The sequence below is a fragment of the Salmo trutta genome, chromosome 7, assembly GCF_901001165.1.
Source record: "Salmo trutta chromosome 7, fSalTru1.1, whole genome shotgun sequence".
Classification (NCBI taxonomy): Eukaryota; Metazoa; Chordata; class Actinopteri; order Salmoniformes; family Salmonidae; genus Salmo; species Salmo trutta.
Window position 1 is genome coordinate 27,448,715 of NC_042963.1, and position 18,506 is coordinate 27,467,220.

Here is an 18,506-nt window from a genome sequence, read left to right on the forward strand (position 1 = left end):
CAGAACTGGAGATGGTGGTCAGTTCAGAGTCAGATTCAGAGCAGGAACCTTCAGGTACAACTTCAGAGCACAAACCTAAACATGTAGGCTATGATTTTAGATGAATATGTGCTTTATTTATGAGATTATCAGTAGGACTAATCGGGGGGCATACAATTGATGACTGCAGAAGTAATACAAGTTTAAGTTTAGGTTATTTACAATGTTAATCTCATTCTGCAGAGCAACCAGATGTGCAGAAAGAGAGCCCAGTACAGAGAAAATAGAAAGGGACAGTGAAAGCAATGAAAATCCATTTGATTATTTTGCCCGTCGTCAGTCCAAGGATTTTGACTTATTTTTTCAGTACCACCCAAAACAAACCCCCCAAAGAGTCATTCCCAATGTATTCCACTCCAAAGATGGCACAATGAGAAAATGGCTGACATACAATGAAGTAACTCACTCCTTGTTTTGCTCAGTATGTCTTCCTTTCGCAAAACCTTCAGCCAGTGATAGTGCATTTGTCAAAGGAGGCATGCAGGCCTGGAAACATGCCCAACAGAGAGTACAGGAACATGAGAGAAGCAAGACACATAGAGAAAGTGCAGAAGCCTTTTCCCTCAGAGCCAGCAAAGCAGACATCTGTACCCTTCTGAGTGATAAGCAAATGTCAGTTCAACAGGACCAGGTCAGAAAGAGGAGGCAGGCCATGGAACGTGTGATTGATGTAGTTAAAGTTATTGGTAAATGTGGGCTTAGCTACAGAGGACACAGACATGAAGCCGCATATAACTTGGAAAACATGGCCGACAATCATGGCTAGTTTTTTGAGCTAATATTGTTACTAGTGGTAATTACTTTCTGGTTACTCTGAAGTAGCTATGTTATGACTCTTCCTTAACAGGCTGACAAGGGTGAAATAACATTTGCTGTGAATTAAAGCTTTTGTACAGAGGCATGTTTTTTGGACTTTCATATTATACTTGCAGTTATGTAGCCAATGTTCAATTTCATTGACTCAGTGTATAGATGTGTTTATTGTGTGCTGTTGGCTTTATGGGAACCAGTGAGGGAACATTGTAATCTAAACATTTTTGTAGAGGAGTGCTTTTTTGACTTTTGTATTATACTTACTTACATTGTTGTAGCTAATGTTCAAGTTCTGTGAATGTGTGTGTGAAGTTTTTTGATACTTTTGATATGCTTGATGCTTGAATATAAAGATAATCATTTGAACATTTGAGCTAACTCTGTATATCTCATTCTATTTTTAAAAAGTGTAGGCTAATTGTTTTGTGTGTCTAGCCTTGTACATTTGTATGTGCTATGATTTGTGTATTCCTAGTGAGTTTTTGAGGGTGCACCCATAGCCATAGCATACCTTGAAAACTCAGTGTTCAGATAGGCTACTTGTTGGTCAGTCCCAAATGTTTGTATTTTGTAATGTGGATAACTTTCTTCCCAGATGAACATAGTGGCCAAATGTATAACTAGTTTGGAACCCGTTACATCAACAAATAGGGTTAGCCTACAAAATTAGCGGTCTGGTGGTTTGCGTGAACAGGGTGGCCTGGGATGGAGTCAAATTCCCAGCCTGAATTATTGTTTCAGTCCGCCCCTGGTGACCAGACACCCTGAGACTACCCTTAGAGCCCTAATCCCTTGTTTTCCTTGCCCACTAGGTCTAGTGTATATTTCTGATGTCCATCAGAGAGGTGAGGATGGGGAGTGATCCAGTATCATGCTGGGAAAGAGAGGGGAGAGAGGGAGGGAGAAAGGCCTAGGTTTGGATAGACCCAGACACAATGTGCTCAATGTACTCTAAACACTTCCACAAACACACAAAAGTGACTGACAAAAAGACAGACAGATGGACTGATGGACGAACGCGGTGGGAAAAGCAATGAGTGACCGAGAGGCAAAGGGAGAGGCTGCTGGATCAATAAACACACTATCAGAATATCAGGCCTCCACTGACAGAGCATACACCGTAACCCTAAACACACTAGCTAAACTATCCTATAAGAATGAAAGAACATCTCTCCAGCTGTTACGTTCGTCTGAAGAAGGAAACCAAGGTGCAGCCTGGTAGGCGAACGTTTTCCCTTTATTAAAATGAACACCGTCAAAACAACAAAATACTAGCACGAACGTAAAGTTCTGCAGGCTACACAGAACCTAACAAAAACAAGATCTCACAAAAACCCAGTGGGATAAGGCTGCCTAAAAATGATGTCCAATCAGAGACAACGGAAGACAGCTGCCTCTGATTGGGAACCAGGCCAACATAGAAATATATAATCTAGAATTCCCACCCATATCACACCCTGACCTAACCAAATAGAGAAATAAAAAGGCTCTCTATGGTCAGGGCGTGACACCAGCACATCGAATTGGCCAAATTCACTCCCCACCTCTCCACTGTGATAGGAATGTGTGGTGGTGAGTATGTAAAAAAGTCTTTGGTCTACAGTCCCAAATATTGTAGTCTTACAGGAGGTCTGAATATTTGGGGTGTTTGTGTATATGACAGTTCAAGGTTGCATTTTCCAACTAGGAGTTTTGAAAACCCTGGTAATGTTTTTCAAATGTTGAAACCCTATTTGGAGTCTTTGTGGTGTCTTGTGAGGGTGGTGTTAACTCACCCGGTCCTCCCCACAGACCCAGGGAGGCGTCTCAAAGCTGATGACGGGGAGGAAAGCTACAATCTGCAGCCACCTGATGAACAGCTCCTCGTCAGTCACCAGGTTCCCAGATAGAGAACCACCTGGAAGAAAGAAAGAGATGGGGAGGAGATGGAGAGGGATATGTAGGGGAAGGGTGTGGGGGGAGAGAGAGAGTTAGAATTTAGCAAACCAGCCTGCTATGCCCATATACTGTAGAGGTAGACGGACATTTCACTGAAGGCGTGAAATCCAACAGTTATTAATATAGCCTTTTAGTCTGAGAGGGTGATAGAAGTTAGTGTGATTTCCAGCCCATCTATCCTTCCTCTCTCTGACAGATTTCTGTTTTCTCCACATCAAAGTAAATACTTGTCTGATATGTTCCCTAACCGGAATTCAGAGTATTTTGGGAATATGTTGTTTTTTTGCCAAAGCCCAAGGATGTTTCACCTTTGGGAATATGCAGTCGTCCAGAATATCAAAGGTGGTCCGATGGATGTTCATTTAAATAGAATCAGGTCTGACTGTAGACTTTATGGCAGAAATAGCAGTGAACCCATGACCAAACCATGTCAAAATAACTTCAAATCAAGTCATTGATCAACACAATTCATTCAAGAGATGATTTGGGCGGCCTCCTGAGTGGCACAGCGGTTTAAGGCACTGCATCGCAGTGCTTGAGGCATCACTACAGACCCGGGTTTGATCCCAGTGTGTCACAGCCGGCCCAGCGTCATCCGGGGTAGGGGAGGGTTTGGCCGACCAGGATGTCCTTGTCCAATCGCGCTCTAGCGGCTACTTGTGGCAGGCCGGGCACCTGCAAGCTGACTTTGATCACCAGTTGTACAGTGTTTCCTCCGACACACTGAGGCGGCTGTCTTCCAGGTTAAGCGAGCAGTGTGTCAAGAAGCAGTGTGGCTTGGCAGGGTCGTGTTACGGAGGACACATGGTTCTCGACTTTCGCCTCTCCTGAGGCTGTACGAGAGTTGCAGCGATGGTACAAGACTGTAATTAAACTAAAGTGTGGATTGCAGTCCCTCCTTGTCCATAGACTGCTTTCAGGGCAAGGAAACAAATATGCCAACATGTACTTTTGCTGAACTTTCCCTTTATACAGGACTATCCAAACAATGTAAAAGCAGTGAGCATCTGAATCACACTTACTGTATTCTATAGACTGACTATTTCAGGATATAATAGACTGATAGCTCTGCTTAAAGGTATGGATTGATAAATTGATTGATGAACAGAGCGAGCAAATTAATGAGTGAGTGAGTCAACATTCACTCGTTTGCTTGCTTGATCACTAGCAAGAGTGTGAGTGTCTTTGGTAGAACAATCTGAACTGAAGGTATAGTGATGGTGAGTAGCTGTGGTATTACCTACTGCGTCGGGAATGAGTAAGTTGTACCCCAGCAGAGTGTGGTGCAGCAAGGAGGGAATGAGGCCCTTCAGTCCAGAGGAGCTCCAGTCAGACTGCAGAGGAGGCATCCGCACAAACACAGGCTTGTGGCTCGACCTGGGGGAAGAGAGATAGATGATAGTTATGCATATTGTCAGTGTATTGTGAGTGTGTGTGTGTGTCCTCCCTCAGCCCTCACCTTGTCCCTGCATTCATGATAGCCGACTCTTCTATCCTGGCTGCCACATCTGCCAGTTGGCCGATATACTGGTCTCCCCCGCCCAGGTCCAGCGGGTTCCCCTCTGCCCCCTCCAGATGGATGTACTCCATGCCCAAACGGGCCTGCAGCAAGCCCACCCGGTCCAGGAACCAGCTGACCGCCTCTGGGTTGCTGATGTTCAGCTTCACGCAGAACTGCCCTCGCCACTGGGTCAGCACAGGCACCTGGAAAGTGAGAGAAAGTAGATTGGACAATATGTCATTGTATGGCCTTTACATACTTAAAACATTAGAACATGCCAGACTTGGACAATACCTGAAGAGGACAAGCAGGAAATAAAGACCACAATAAATATCAAATGCAAAGATGCCATTTTTTCTTTTTATCATCCAGATAACAACCACCCGCCACCCCATCACAACGGACACCTCCCTCAGGTCCAATGGATCTCCCATTTACACTCATAGAAAAAAACGTTGCTAAGTAGAACCATATAGCGTTCTTCGGCATGCCCGATAGGGGAACCCTTTACAAAAAACCCTTGTCTTCCAAAAAGGGTTATTCGGATGAAAACGGTTCATGATAAAAACGTATCCCTTCGCAAAGAACCCTTTTGTAATCCTTTTTTCTGAGTGTAGAGGTCCACCACTCCCCAGGGCAGTGAGGGTTGGCTGGGCTAGGCTGCTTACCAGCCGCCCCTGTGGGGCTACGGGGAGGCTGAGCCAATAGGCCTCAGTGCCGTCCAGCAGGGACTTGTGGAACTGGGTGGTGTCCACGCTCAGGAACGGGGACAGGGTGATGGAAATGTTTAGAAGCTTGATCAGTGAGAGGTCCCTGAAGTCCCTGGTCTGTCTCTTGGATGTCCCCCTTTTCCTGCTGGTGAGGTAGTCATGGTCCTGTAGGGAGAGAGAAAGAGATATTGGAGCAGAAGACTGGAAGAGAGACAATGCAGGATATGAACTGGGAACTGAAGAAGACCATGTCGGTCAAAACATTGTGATCATATCACCTAAGCTTCATAAAAAAATTGTGTTTGGGAGCAGCAATACAGTGAGCTGACTTTTTTCTCTTCCTTTTTCTTTATTCATTGAAAATTATAACCTGATTGAAAACAAGATGTTGCCGCTTTGCTTACTGACAAAGTTTCCATTTTTTATTGAAGTTACTTGCTTAGGTAGACCTAATCTTCATCACTTCAATAAATACATTTCAAAGTAAGCCATGTTCAATAACAGCTACAGTATCAAATAATAATACTGTTGAAACATAACCAAGAAAGGGACACTGAAGGACACTATTGGTTGAAAAGAACAGAAATTTCACGATTCTAAATTCTACTAATTCTACTATTGAGTAAAGTAGCTGACTCATGCTGCCTTTGAACTCTGTGGCTGCTATAACTACTAAGTAAAGATGTAACTATGGCGATATGACCTCTGTCACGACTGTTTAACATCTCATTTAATCGTCTGGTGATTAGACGTGAGAAAAAAAGGGCAAAGGGGATTTCTGCTTATGTAATGGCATAACTAAGAAAGCCTTTTTATAAAAGTTGACCTTTTGAGCTTGACCCCATGAGGTCAACCATTACACAGTAATTATTACACTTTTGCCTATTTAGACATTTCATAAGCAAATATCATGAAGGGTGGAAAAAGGGTTGTACCGCATTTGACAGAGCAACAGATGTAAGGACTGAGTATATCCCTTAATGTTGCTTGGAAATTATTTGAGAAATATCTACCGATATGTAGTGCTTATAAAGACTTTATGAATGCTCTATAAAGTCTTTACAAGTTGTATTTCATTTAAAGGGAGACCAATAGTCCCTTATAGTATTTACCACACTAGCTAGCTGTAAGTCGCTCTGGATAAGAGCCTGTGCTAAATGACTAAAATGTAAATGTAACATTGAATAATGCTTATCTAACAAAAATGTATGATCCAATTGTATTTTGTTTGGCCAACCTTACATTACACAGAGTTTTTTCAGCAATAAAGGCAGAAACCTGGCAGTCCTATTTATATCCCAATTCGCTCTACGCCAAGTGGTTGTTCCAACTCAAGAGTCTGTTGTATAAAGCTAATATGGAAACTAGAAAATAAAACTTGTGGCTTGACTGATAACTCATGAATACTTGTAAAAATATAACGAGAGAGAAGCATAGTCCTTGCAGCAATTCATTGTTGCCGTTCACATTCACACTTATGCTACTTTGCCAATCGTGCCAAAGTTTCCATACGCTAACTGTACCCTTGGATTATTTTACGTTATTAGCAAAGTGAACTGGGTGGCCTCAGCAACTGCAGAACGCCCTTTGATCAAGTTGAAAAAACTTTCAATCCGCTTAAGAGACGCTCTTGTTCTGAATCTAAAAAATATTATCCTTCTCTTTCTCTCGCAATGGTTCTTTCTCCATTATCCTTATTTTATTTCACTTCTTGGTCTATCTCTCCGTCCCTTACTTTCTCCACCTCTGTCTCCCTCTCTCCCTCTTTCTCTCTGTTTCTATCTTTCCCATCTCACACCCTCTCTGTCCCTCTATCCGCTCCCTCTCTCTTTTCCCCTCTCTCTCTCCCTCTCCCTCATTCACTCTCTCCCTCTCTTACTTTCTCTCTCTATCTTCCCTTCCATCTGTGGGAAAGTGACTGTGGAGATGGAACGCGAACCTGGTGTGTTATGATAGACAGTGAATTTAGAATAACAGGAGATGAACTGGCGACTCCTCTCCCATGTAGCTGAGGCACTAGCTAGGTGTCAGATTCACCTAAACTAGTTTCTCTTGGCTCCCTGCCCTGCCTATCCCAGCCTCAGTCAAACGTCTCGGCTGTCCGACTATCAGCCGGGGGCATAGGACTATTTTTCTTCCTACAGATGTATTTGTTTTAATGAGATGTCAAGGTATTGCAGACACCGAGGGGTAGTACCTGACCAGCACAACCCAACAACTAAGCCGTTACCCCAAGATATCAAATCAAATACATTTTTGTCACATGCGCCGAATACGACAGGTGTAGACCTTACTGTGAAATGCGTACTTACAAGCCCTTAACCAACAATGCAGTTTTAAGAAAATTGAGCTAAGAAAATATTTACTAAATAAACTAAAGTAAAAATAATAATAAATAAAGTAACACAATGAAATAACAATAATGAAGCTATATACAGGGGGTACTGATACCGAGTCAATGTGCGGGGGTACAGGCTAGTAGAGGCAGGGGTAAAGTGACTATGCATAGATAATATGAGTTGGACTGTAGGACATCTCTTATGACCAAAAAGAGCTTCTGGACATCAGAACTGCGATTGCTCACCTAAAACTGGACGAAGAGTTCTTCTTCAATGAGTCGGACGGGAGGGATATAATACAGACACCTGACCAGGCCCAGATCTCGGTTATTCGCTGGAGAAGGAAACGCAGACTTCGTGGAAAGAGATCAGGGTGCCTTGTGAGGATCAGGCAACGAATGGCTAATATGCCCATGCCTTCAGTCCTGCTAGCTGACATTCAGTTGCTGGAAAATAAATGGGACGAACTGAAAACACGTTTATCCTACCAACGGGACATTAAAAACGGTAATATCTTATGTTTCACCGAGTCGTGGCTGAACGACGACATTAAGAACATTCGGCTGGCGGGTTATACACTCTCTCGGCAGGACAGAACAGCAGCCTCTGGTAAGACACGGGGCGGGGGCCTAACAGCTGGTGCACGATATCTAAGGACGTCTCGAGGTTTTGCTCGGTGGAGGTAGAATATCTCATAAGCTGTAGACCACACTATCTACCTAGAGAGTTTTCATCTGTATTTTTCGTAGCTGTCTACATACCCCTACAGACCGATGCTGACACTAACACCACACTCAATGAGCTGTATACCGCCATAAGCAAACAGGAGAAACTTAAATCAGTCTTACCTCATTTCTATCAGCATGAAAAATGTGCAAACAGAGGTAAACATTTTTACTCCACACACAGAGACACGTACAAAGCTCTCCCCCGCCCTCCATTTGGCAAATTTCACCACAATTCTATCCTCCTGATTCCTGCTTACAAGCAAAAATGAAAGCAGGAAGAACCAGTGACTCGGTCAATAAAAAAGTGGTCAGATGAAGCAGATGCTAAGCTACAGGACTGTTTTTCTAGCACAGACTAGAATATGTTCCGGGATTCCTCCGATGGCATTGAGGAGTACACCACATCAGTCACTGGCTTCATCAATAAGTGCATCGATGACGTTGTCCCCACAGTGACCGTACGTACATACACCAACCAGAAGCCATGGATTACAGGCAACATCCGCACTGAGCTAAAGGCTAGAGCTGCCGCTTTCAAGAAGCTGGACTAAAATCTGGAAGCTTATAAGAAATCCCGCTATGGCCTCCAACGAACCATCAAACAGGCAAAGCGTCAATACAGGAATAAGATCGAATCGTACTACACCGGCTCCGGCACTCGTCGGATGTGGCAGGGCCTGCAAACTATTACAGACTACAAAGGCAAGCACAGCCGAGAGCTGCCCAGTGACACGAGCCTGCTAGATGAGCTAAATAACTTCTATGCTTGCTTCGAGGCAAGTAACACTGAAACATGCATGAGAGCATTAGCTGTTCCGGACGACTGTGTGATCACGCTCTCCGCAGGTGATGTGAGAAAGACCTTTAAACAGGTCAAAATTCACAAGGCCACAGGGCCAGACGGATTACCAGGACGTGTACTCCGAGCATGCGCTGACCAACTGGCAAGTGTCTTCACTGACATTTTCAACCTCTCCCTGTCTGAGTCTGTAATACCAACATGTTTCAAGCAGACCACCAAGAACACTAAGGTAACCTGCCTAAATGACTACTGACCTGTAGCACTCACGTCTGTAGCCATGAAATGCTTTGAAAGGCTGGTCATGGCTCACATCAACACCACTGTCCCAGAAACCCTAGACTCACTCCAATTAGCATACTGCACCAACAGATCCACAGATGATGCAATCTCTATTGGACTCCACACTGCCCTTTCACACCTGGACAAAAGGAACACCTATGTGAGAATGCTATTCACTGACTACAGCTCAGCGTTTAACATCATAGTGCCCTCAAAGGTCATCACTAAGCTAAGGAACCTGGGACTAAACACCTCCCTCTGATCCTGGACTTGCTGATGGGCCGCCCCCAGGTGGTAAGGGTAGGTAACAACATATCTGCTACGCTGATCCTCAACACGGGGGCCCCTCAGGGGTGCGTGCTCAGTCCCCTCCTGTACTCCCTGTTCACTCATGACTGCAATGACAACAACCTCTTCCTCAACGTGATCAAGACAAAGGAGATGATTGTGGACAACAGGAAAAGGAGGATCGAGCACGCCCCCATTCTCATCGACGGGGCTGTAGTGGAGCAGGTTGAGAGCTTCAAGTTCCTTGGCGTCTACATCACCAACAAACTAATATGGTCTAAGCACACCAAGACAGTCGTGAAGCAAGCACGACAAAACCTATTCCCCCTCAGGAGACTGAAAAGATTTGGTATGGGTTCTCAGATCCTCAAAAGGTTTTACAGCTGCACCATCGAGAGCATCCTTTACGATTAAATGTTCAGTAGTCTTATGGCTTGTGGGTAGAAGCTGTTAAGGAGCCTTTTGGACTTAGACTTAGCGCTCCTCTACCACTTACCGTGTGGTAGCAGAGAGAACAGTCTATGATTTGGGTGACTTGAGTCTTTGACAATTTTTTAGGCCTTCCTCTGGCACCGCCTAGTATATAGGTCCTGGATGGAAGGAAGTGTGACCCAGTGATGTACTGGGCTGTACACACTACCCTCGGTTGTTCCTCACGGTCGGATGGCGAGCAGTTGCCATACCAGGCGGTGATGCAACTGGTCAGGATGCTCTCGATGTTGCAGCGGTAGAACTTTTTGAGGATCTGGGGACCCATGCCAAATATTTTCAGTGTCCAGAGGGGGAAAGGCATTGTTGTGCCCTCTTCACGACTTTCTTGGTGTGTTTGGACCATGATAGTTTGTTGGTGATGTGGACACCAAGGAACTTGAATCTCTCGACCTGCTCCTCTACAGCACCATCGATGTGAATGGGGACGTGTTCGGCCCTCCTTTTCTGTAGTCCATAATCATCTCCTTTGTCTTGCTCACGTTGAGGGAGGGGTTGTTGTCCTGGCACCACAAACACACATCCGAACCTCTCGACTTGTTTGTGAGGTGCTGTTGGGCAAATAAAGTTTGCTATACTACCCTTATTTTGAAAAACCTTTTTGGGGGTAGCCTCGAGCAGGACTCAAACCTGGGTCCAGCGACTGTCAATCAAACACCTTGGAGGGTCAAAATGAAGACGAGAGAGGAGGCGAGGGTAACACTTTATTTTTCAGGCCGCTGCTTACCAGGTAGTTAATTAGAAACTGCTTGTCATAATGGTAACCATTTGGGTTGAATTCTTTGACGTAAGGAGAGGAGAGAAGGGACATACCATGTCGGCGAGGAGGGCGGTGGAATGTTCATTGAGGCTGATGGCCCCCTCTCCCAGCTGGTGTCTCCTCAGACGGTTGGAGAAAGTCCTCAACTCCCTCTCTACCTTTTGCCCTGAGTCCACACTGGCCAGAAGCTTCCATAAAGGCAACCTGGATGAGGGACGGATGGACAGACAGATATTTGGTCAATTAGACCGAAATTCTAACCTGAGATCCACGTGCATACGTTTTTTGACATCAATGCGTTATGCATCAATTTTGCGACTGCTGATTTAAAAGCACAGGCATCTCAAGTTAGGATTCCAACTGAAATGGAAATTTGTGAGATCTCGTTGGGTTTCAATCAATCCGCGCTAGCTGACACCCGCATAGCTGGTGTCTTGGCAGTGTTGGAAGTGGAATTGCGTTAGAGCTGTCATATCCATAAGCGGCTACCGGCGTTATACCAATCGTAGACATTGCCTGTGGATGCATCTAGTCGCGTTATGAATAGGTAATGATCTCCATCCATAAGTTATTACACATAGCTAGATTTTTTGTTAAATGTCCACTATCATCTAAATTAAATGTAATACAATTCAGGAAGACGAAAATGAGGGAGTTGTACCATAAGACATCCAAGTTGGGCAGCTCCCTGCTGGGCGATGAGAGCTGCTGCAGCGCCTCCTGGTGTACAGCCCTGATGTTGTGGCCCACGCACACAGTGTACTGAAGCGGGGTGCGCTCCAGGCTGGAGGGAGACTGCAGGCAAAAATGCTGTCGGCTCTCCATTCCCACCTGAAGAGGAACATCTGGGGACACCAGCACTGCTACACCTGGAGGAGAGAGAGAGAGAGAGAGACTCAGGTTAAGATCTATAGTAAATAAATAAGGAACCTCAAACCCTATGTCTAACCAAAGGGGGCTGTATAGGAAAAAACACTAAAATAAGGTTGCTGTCCCTGTCATCGCCAAGCCTATCTCCAACCTTTTTAACCTGTCTCTCCTTTCTCGGGAGGTTCACATTGCTTGGAAGGCAGCCACGGTTTGTCAATTATTTAAAGGGGGAGATAAAGCTGATCCTAACTGTTATAGGCCTATTTCTATTTTGCCCTGTTTATCAAAAGTGTTGAAAAAACTTGTCAATAATCAACTGACTGGCTTTCATTATGTCTATAGTATTCTCTCGGGAAGGCAATCTGGTTTCCGCTCAAGTTATGGATGTGTCACTGCAACCTTAAAGGTCCTCAATGAGATGTCACCATTGCCCTTGATTCTAAGTAACGTTGTCCTTATATTTTCATTGACTTGGCCAAAGCTTTTGATACGGTAGACCATTCCATTCTTGTGGGCCGGCTAAGGAGTATTGGTGTCTCTGAGGGGTCTTTGGGCTGGTTTGCGAACTACTTCTCTCAAAGAATGCAGTGTATAAAGTCAGAAATTCTGCTTTCTCAGCCACTGCCTGTCACCAAGGGAGTACCCCAAGGCTCGATCCTAGGCCCAGTGTTCTTCACAATTTACATCAACAACATAACTCAGGCAGTAGGTAGCTCTCTCATCCATTTATATGCAGATGATACAGTCTTATACTAAGCTGGCCCCTCCCCGGATTTTGTGTTAAATGCTCTACAACAAAGCTTTCTTACTGTCCAACAAGCTTTCTCTACCCTTAACCTTGTCCTAAATACCTCCAAATCAAATGTAATGTGGTTTGGTAAGAAGAATGCCCCTCTTCCCACAGGTGTTATTCCTACCTCTGACGGTTTAGAGGTTGAGGTAGTCACCTCATACACAAGTACAGTCGTGGCCAAAAGTTTTGAGAATGACACAAATATTAATTTTCACAAAGTCTGCTGCCTCAGTTTGTATGATGGCAATTTGCATATACTCCAGAATGTTATGAAGAGTGATCAGATGAATTGCAATTAATTGCAAAGTCGCTCTTTGCCATGCAAATGAATTTCCAAAAAACATTTCCACTGCATTTCAGCCCTGCCACAAAAGGACCAGCTGACATCATGTCAGTGATTCTCTCGTTGACACAGGAGTGAGTGTTGACAAAGACAAGGCCGGAGATCACTCTGTCATGCTGATTGAGTTTGAATAACAGACTGGAAGCTTCAAAAGGAGGGTGGTGCTTGGAATCATTGTTCTTCCTCTGTCAATCATGGTTATCTGCAAGGAAACACATGCCGTCATCATTGCTTTGCACAAAAAGGGCTTCACAGGCAAGGATATTGCTGCCAGTAAGATTGCACCTAAATCAACCATTTATCGGATCATCAAGAACTTCAAGGAGAGCGGTTCAATTGTTGTGAAGAAGGCTTCAGGGCACCCACGAAAGTCCAGCAAGCGCCAGGACCATCCCCTAAAGTTGATTCAGCTGCGGGATCGGGGCACCACCAGTACAGAGCTTGCTCAGGAATGGCAGCAGGCAGGTGTGATTACATCTGCACGCACAGTGAAGTGAAGACTTTTGGAGGATGGCCTGGTGTCAAGAAGGGCAGCAAAGAAGCCACTTCTCTCTAGTAAAAACATCAGGGACAGACTGATATTCTGAAAAAGGTACAGGGATTGGACTGCTGAGGACTGGGGTAAAGTCATTTTCTCTGATGAATCCCCTTTCCGATTGTTTGGGGCATCCGGAAAAATGCTTGTCCGGATAAGACAAGGTGATAAATATCTAAAGACGCTAACATCAGTCATGTGTCATGCCAACAGTAAAGCATCCTGAGACCATTCATGTGTGGGGTTGCTTCTCAGCCAAGGGAGTGGGCTCACTCACAATTTTGCCTAAGAATACAGCCATGAATAAAGAATGGTACCAACACATCCTCCGAGAGCAACTTCTCCCAACCGTCCAGGAACAGTTTGGTGACGAACAATGCAAATATTGACTCTTTGTATCAACTTCATGTAATTGTCAATAAAAGCCTTTGACACTTATGAAATGCTTGTAAATATACTTCAGTATTCCATAGTAACATCTGACAAAAATATCTAAAGACACTGAGGTAGCAAACTTTGTGGAAATGAATATTTGTGTAATTGTCACATCCTGACCCTTGTAAGAGGTCATTTTCCATAGTAGAGTGGTCAGGGCGTGACAGGTGGTTGTTTTGGGTGGTTTTGGGTTTTCTGTTTATATATGGGTTTTTTCTAGATTTATACTTCTATGTTTTGTTTTCTATGTTTTGGCTGGGTATGGTTTCCAATCAGAGGCAGGTGTTTATCGTTGTCTCTGATTGGAAGCCATACTTAGGCAGCCTGTTTTTCCTTTGGGTTTTGTGGGTAGTTGTTTTCCGTTTTGTCAGTGTACCTTACGGAACTGTTGTCGGTCGTTTTATTGTTTTGGTTCAAGTGTCTTCATTAAAAGTAAAAAAAAATGAGCACTATACACGCTGCGCCTTGGTCTACTCATTTCGACGCTTGTGACAGTCGTTCTCAAAACTTTTAGCCACGACTGTACTTGGGAGTCTGGCTAGAAGGTGCACTGTCCTTCTCTCAGCACTTATCAAAGCTGCAGGCTAAAGTTAAATCTAGACTTGGTTTCCTCTATCGTAATCGCTCCTCTTTCACCCCAGCTGCCAAAATTACCCTGATTCAGATGACCATCCTACCCATGCTAGATTACGGACACATAATTTATGGATTGGCAGAAAAGGGTGCTCTCGAGCGGCTAGATTTTCTTTACCATTCGGCCATCAGATTTGCCACCAATGCTCCTTATAGAACACATCACTGAACTCTATACTCCTCTGTACCCACTGGTTGATGCTTATTTATAAAACTCTCTTAGGCCTCACTCCCCCCTATCTGAGATATCTACTGCAGCCCTCATCCTCCACATAAAACACCCGTTCTGCCAGTCACATTCTGTTAAAGGTCCCCAAAGCACACACACATCCCTGGGTCGCTCCTCTTTTCAGGTCGCTGCAGCTAGTGACTGGAACGAGCTGCAACAAACACTCAAACTGGACAGTTTTATCTCAATCTCTTCATTCAAAGACTCAATCATGGACACTTACTGACAGTTGTGGCTGCTTTATGTGATGTATTGTTGTCTCTACCTTCTTGCCCTTTGTGCTGTTGTCTGTGCCCAATAATGTTTGTACCCTGTGCTGCTGCCATGTTGTGTTGCTACCATGCTGTGTTGTCATGTGTTGCTGCCTTGCTATGTTGTTGTCTTAGGTCTCTCTTTATGTAGTGTTGTGTTGTCTTTCTTGTGAGTTTTGTGAGTTTTGTCCTATATTTATATTGTATTTATTTATTTATTTTAATCCCAGGACCCGTCCCCCCGGGAGGCCTTTTGACTTTTGGTAGGCCATCATTGTAAATAAGAATTTGTTCTTAACTGACTTGCCTAGTTAAATAATAAATAAATGAAAACAGAGAGAGAGAGAGAGAGAGAGAGAGAGAGAGAGAGAGAGAGAGAGAGAGAGAGAGAGAGAGAGAGAGAGAGAGAGAGAGAGAGAGAGAGAGAGAGAGAGAGAGAGAGAGAGAGAGAGAGAGAGAGAGAGAGAGAGAGAGAAGGAAATACATTCCTGGTTCTAGGCACATGTACAACAAGCCTGAGACCGGGGTTTAATCCCTGTGTCTACCCTTCACTCTGCATCTCCTGCTCACCTGAATCTCCATTAGAATCTCATCTGATGATAGAGAAAGAGAGAGGGAGGATGAGAGCGATCGTTAAAGGGAGTGAGGACTGAGGGAGGGAACGAGTAATGGGGTTAAGACCCACAACAACATATAGAGAGAGCCCTTACACACACAGTCTAAATCAGCCACAGCTAAAGTATTTGAAAGTAATTGACATAATGTGTTAGATGCAGGTCTGCCGCTGACAATGCTTCTCAAATGGTACATCGTGTTTAGTTCCTATTGGGTTGTACCTGTTTTGTGACTGCCTATTCACATTTGTTTTGTTTACCTGATGGGTCACCAGAGACCTGTGAGTCACAAATCACGATGCAGGAACATTTGAGAGTCACAGGCTCGGAAATGACAGTCAGATGCCAGTGAAATGACATAGTGTGAGAGAGCGAGAGAGGTGACATAATGTGTGAGAGAGAAGGGAGATAGGTGTTGTGGCAATGGTGGGGAGTGGGTGGTAGAGTCAGCTGATCTCAGTGCCTGGTAGTGGGAAAAGCATCTTTAGGAAGATATCTAGGGGCTCAATATCAATCAAACCGCCATTGGGGTATTCACGCTTGGTCAAATATACTCAAATACTGGTCTTGGGTACTGTGTAAAAACCTACAACTACTACCAGTTACACTCCCCTACAACAGGTGCCCCATCATACATCCTTTCATAGTGCTCAATTCTGCTCAACCAACCAAGCAACCACAATCTTAAACCCCCTAAGTTCGATGCCATGCATCACTGAAATAGAATTAGCACAATCAAAATTTGTCAGTTTAAGCTAGAGATCTGTGTTTTTTGCATTGGATGAGTCTCAATCCACCGCATCTGCATATGTCGCACTTCTGTACTTACAGTGAAAGGTGACAGAGCTAGAGCCGTGTTTGTCAGACCATGAGACATCCCGAAAATCGGTCTTCTCACAAAATCTTTTCCTCTATGGAAAGAAGAGACTCCCATGAACACCATGGTGTTCTGTGTTTTGCTCTATGACCCCCACAAGCGTCTTGGGACTCGTCTGAAGTTGGTATAGCCGATCTGCCAACTTCTATCTGTAGCATAAAACAACCATCTCACTGTACATGTCAGTTGTTTTGCTCTAGGATGCCCACAGGCCTCACAAGACTCAAGACTCTTCTGAAGGTCCCCCGGTACCAGTTGAAAAAATGAATGGAAGTATATATGGAGACTGTTTAGTTCCACAAATAAGGGGTTAAATACATGTGTAAAAAAAATATATATACATATACACTGCTCAAAAAAATAAAGGGAACACTTAAACAACACATCCTAGATCTGAATGAAAGAAATAATCTTATTAAATACTTTTTTCTTTACATAGTTGAATGTGCTGACAACAAAATCACACAAAAATAATCAATGGAAATCCATTTTATCAACCCATGGAGGTCTGGATTTGGAGTCACACTCAAAATTAAAGTGGAAAACCACACTACAGGCTCATCCAACGTTGATGTAATGTCCTTAAAACAAGTCAAAATGAGGCTCAGTAGTGTGTGTGGCCTCCACGTGCCTGTATGACCTCCCTACAACGCGTGGGCATGCTCCTGATGAGGTGGCGGATGGTCTCCTGAGGGATCTCCTCCCAGACCTGGACTAAAGCATCCACCAACTCCTGGACAGTCTGTGGTGCAACGTGGCATTGGTGGATGGAGTGAGACATGATGTCCCAGATGTGCTCAATTGGATTCAGGTCTGGGGAACGGGCGGGCCAGTCCATAGCATCAATGCCTTCCGCTTGCAGGAACTGCTAACACACTCCAGCCACATGAGGTCGAGCATTGTCTTGCATTAGGAGGAACCCAGGGCCAACCGCACCAGCATATGGTCTCACAAGGGGTCTGAGGATCTCATCTCGGTACCTAATGGCAGTCAGGCTACGTCTGCCGAGCACATAGAGGGCTGTGCGGCCCCCCAAAGAAATGCCACCCCACACCATGACTGACCCACCGCCAAACCGGTCATGCTGGAGGATGTTGCAGGCAGCAGAACGTTCTCCACTGCGTCTCCAGACTCTGTCACATCTGTCACGTGTTCAGTGTGAACCTGCTTTCATCTGTGAAGGGCACAGGGCGCCAGTGGCGAATTTGCCAATCTTGGTGTTCTCTGGCAAATGCCAAATGTCCTGCACAGTGTTGGGCTGTAAGCACAACCCCCACCTGTGGATGTCGGGCCCTCATACCACCCTCATGGAGTCTGTTTCTGACCGTTTGAGCAGACACATGCACATTTGTGGCCTGCTGGAGGTCATTTTGCAGGGCTCTGGCAGTGCTTCTCCTGCTCCTCCTTGCACAAAGGCGGAGGTAGCGGTCCTGCTGCTGGGTTGTTGCCCTGCTACGGCCTCCTCCACGTCTCCTGATGTACTGGCCTGTCTCCTGGTAGCGCCTCCATGCTCTGGACACTACGCTGACAGACACAGCAAACCTTCTTGCCACAGCTCGCATTGATGTGCCATCCTGGATGAGCTGCACTACCTGAGCCACTTGTGTGGGTTGTAGACTCCGTCTCATGCTACCACTAGAGTGAAAGCACTGCCAGCATTCAAAAGTGACCAAAACATCAGCCAGGAAGCATAGGAACTGAGAAGTGGTCTGTGGTCCCCACCTGCAGAACCACTCCTTTATTGGGGGTGTCTTGCTAATTGCCTATAATTTCCACCTGTTGTCTATTCCATTTGCACAACAGCATGTGAAATTTATTGTCAATCAGTGTTGCTTCCTAAGTGGACAGTTTGATTTCACAGAAGTGTGATTGACTTGGAGTGACATTGAGTTGTTTAAGTGTTCCCTTTATTTTTTTGAGCAGTGTATATATATTTGACTGGTTTCAGGCATATGTCACGTGTAAAAATTAGTTTTTTGGCAGAAATACCTTCTGGAACATGTGAACTTTCATGTACCCTAATAACAAACGTGTATGCCATATGTAAATACGAATACAATTGTTAAATTACGCGCCTAGTTGCTTTAGCCACAGAAAAAGGAAGGAATCTTCCCGCTAGCCATGATTGGACGAGATAATGGCTTCTGTCTATAATGAGCTGCTAAGTTGTTGTAGGTAATCCTTTCAAACTGGATTTTTTTTTAAAGATATCTCTCCACTTTCTGGAGGACCGAGTTTTA

General features: G+C 44.7%; 1 protein-coding gene across 1 annotated transcript in view; it reads right to left on the reverse strand.

The window, feature by feature from the left end:
- The window catches only part of si:ch211-236l14.4 (SITS-binding protein), a 79,450-nt gene that overhangs the window by 8,574 nt on the left and 52,370 nt on the right, over positions 1-18,506 (reverse strand). Inside the window, exons 3-8 of the mRNA XM_029758490.1 lie at positions 11,348-11,555; positions 10,740-10,890; positions 4,960-5,166; positions 4,250-4,494; positions 4,031-4,167; positions 2,628-2,749 (exon numbers count right to left, since the gene is read on the reverse strand). Of these exons, the coding sequence (XP_029614350.1) occupies positions 2,628-2,749; positions 4,031-4,167; positions 4,250-4,494; positions 4,960-5,166; positions 10,740-10,890; positions 11,348-11,555 (1,070 nt within the window). The remainder of the gene's footprint in view (positions 1-2,627; positions 2,750-4,030; positions 4,168-4,249; positions 4,495-4,959; positions 5,167-10,739; positions 10,891-11,347; positions 11,556-18,506) is intronic.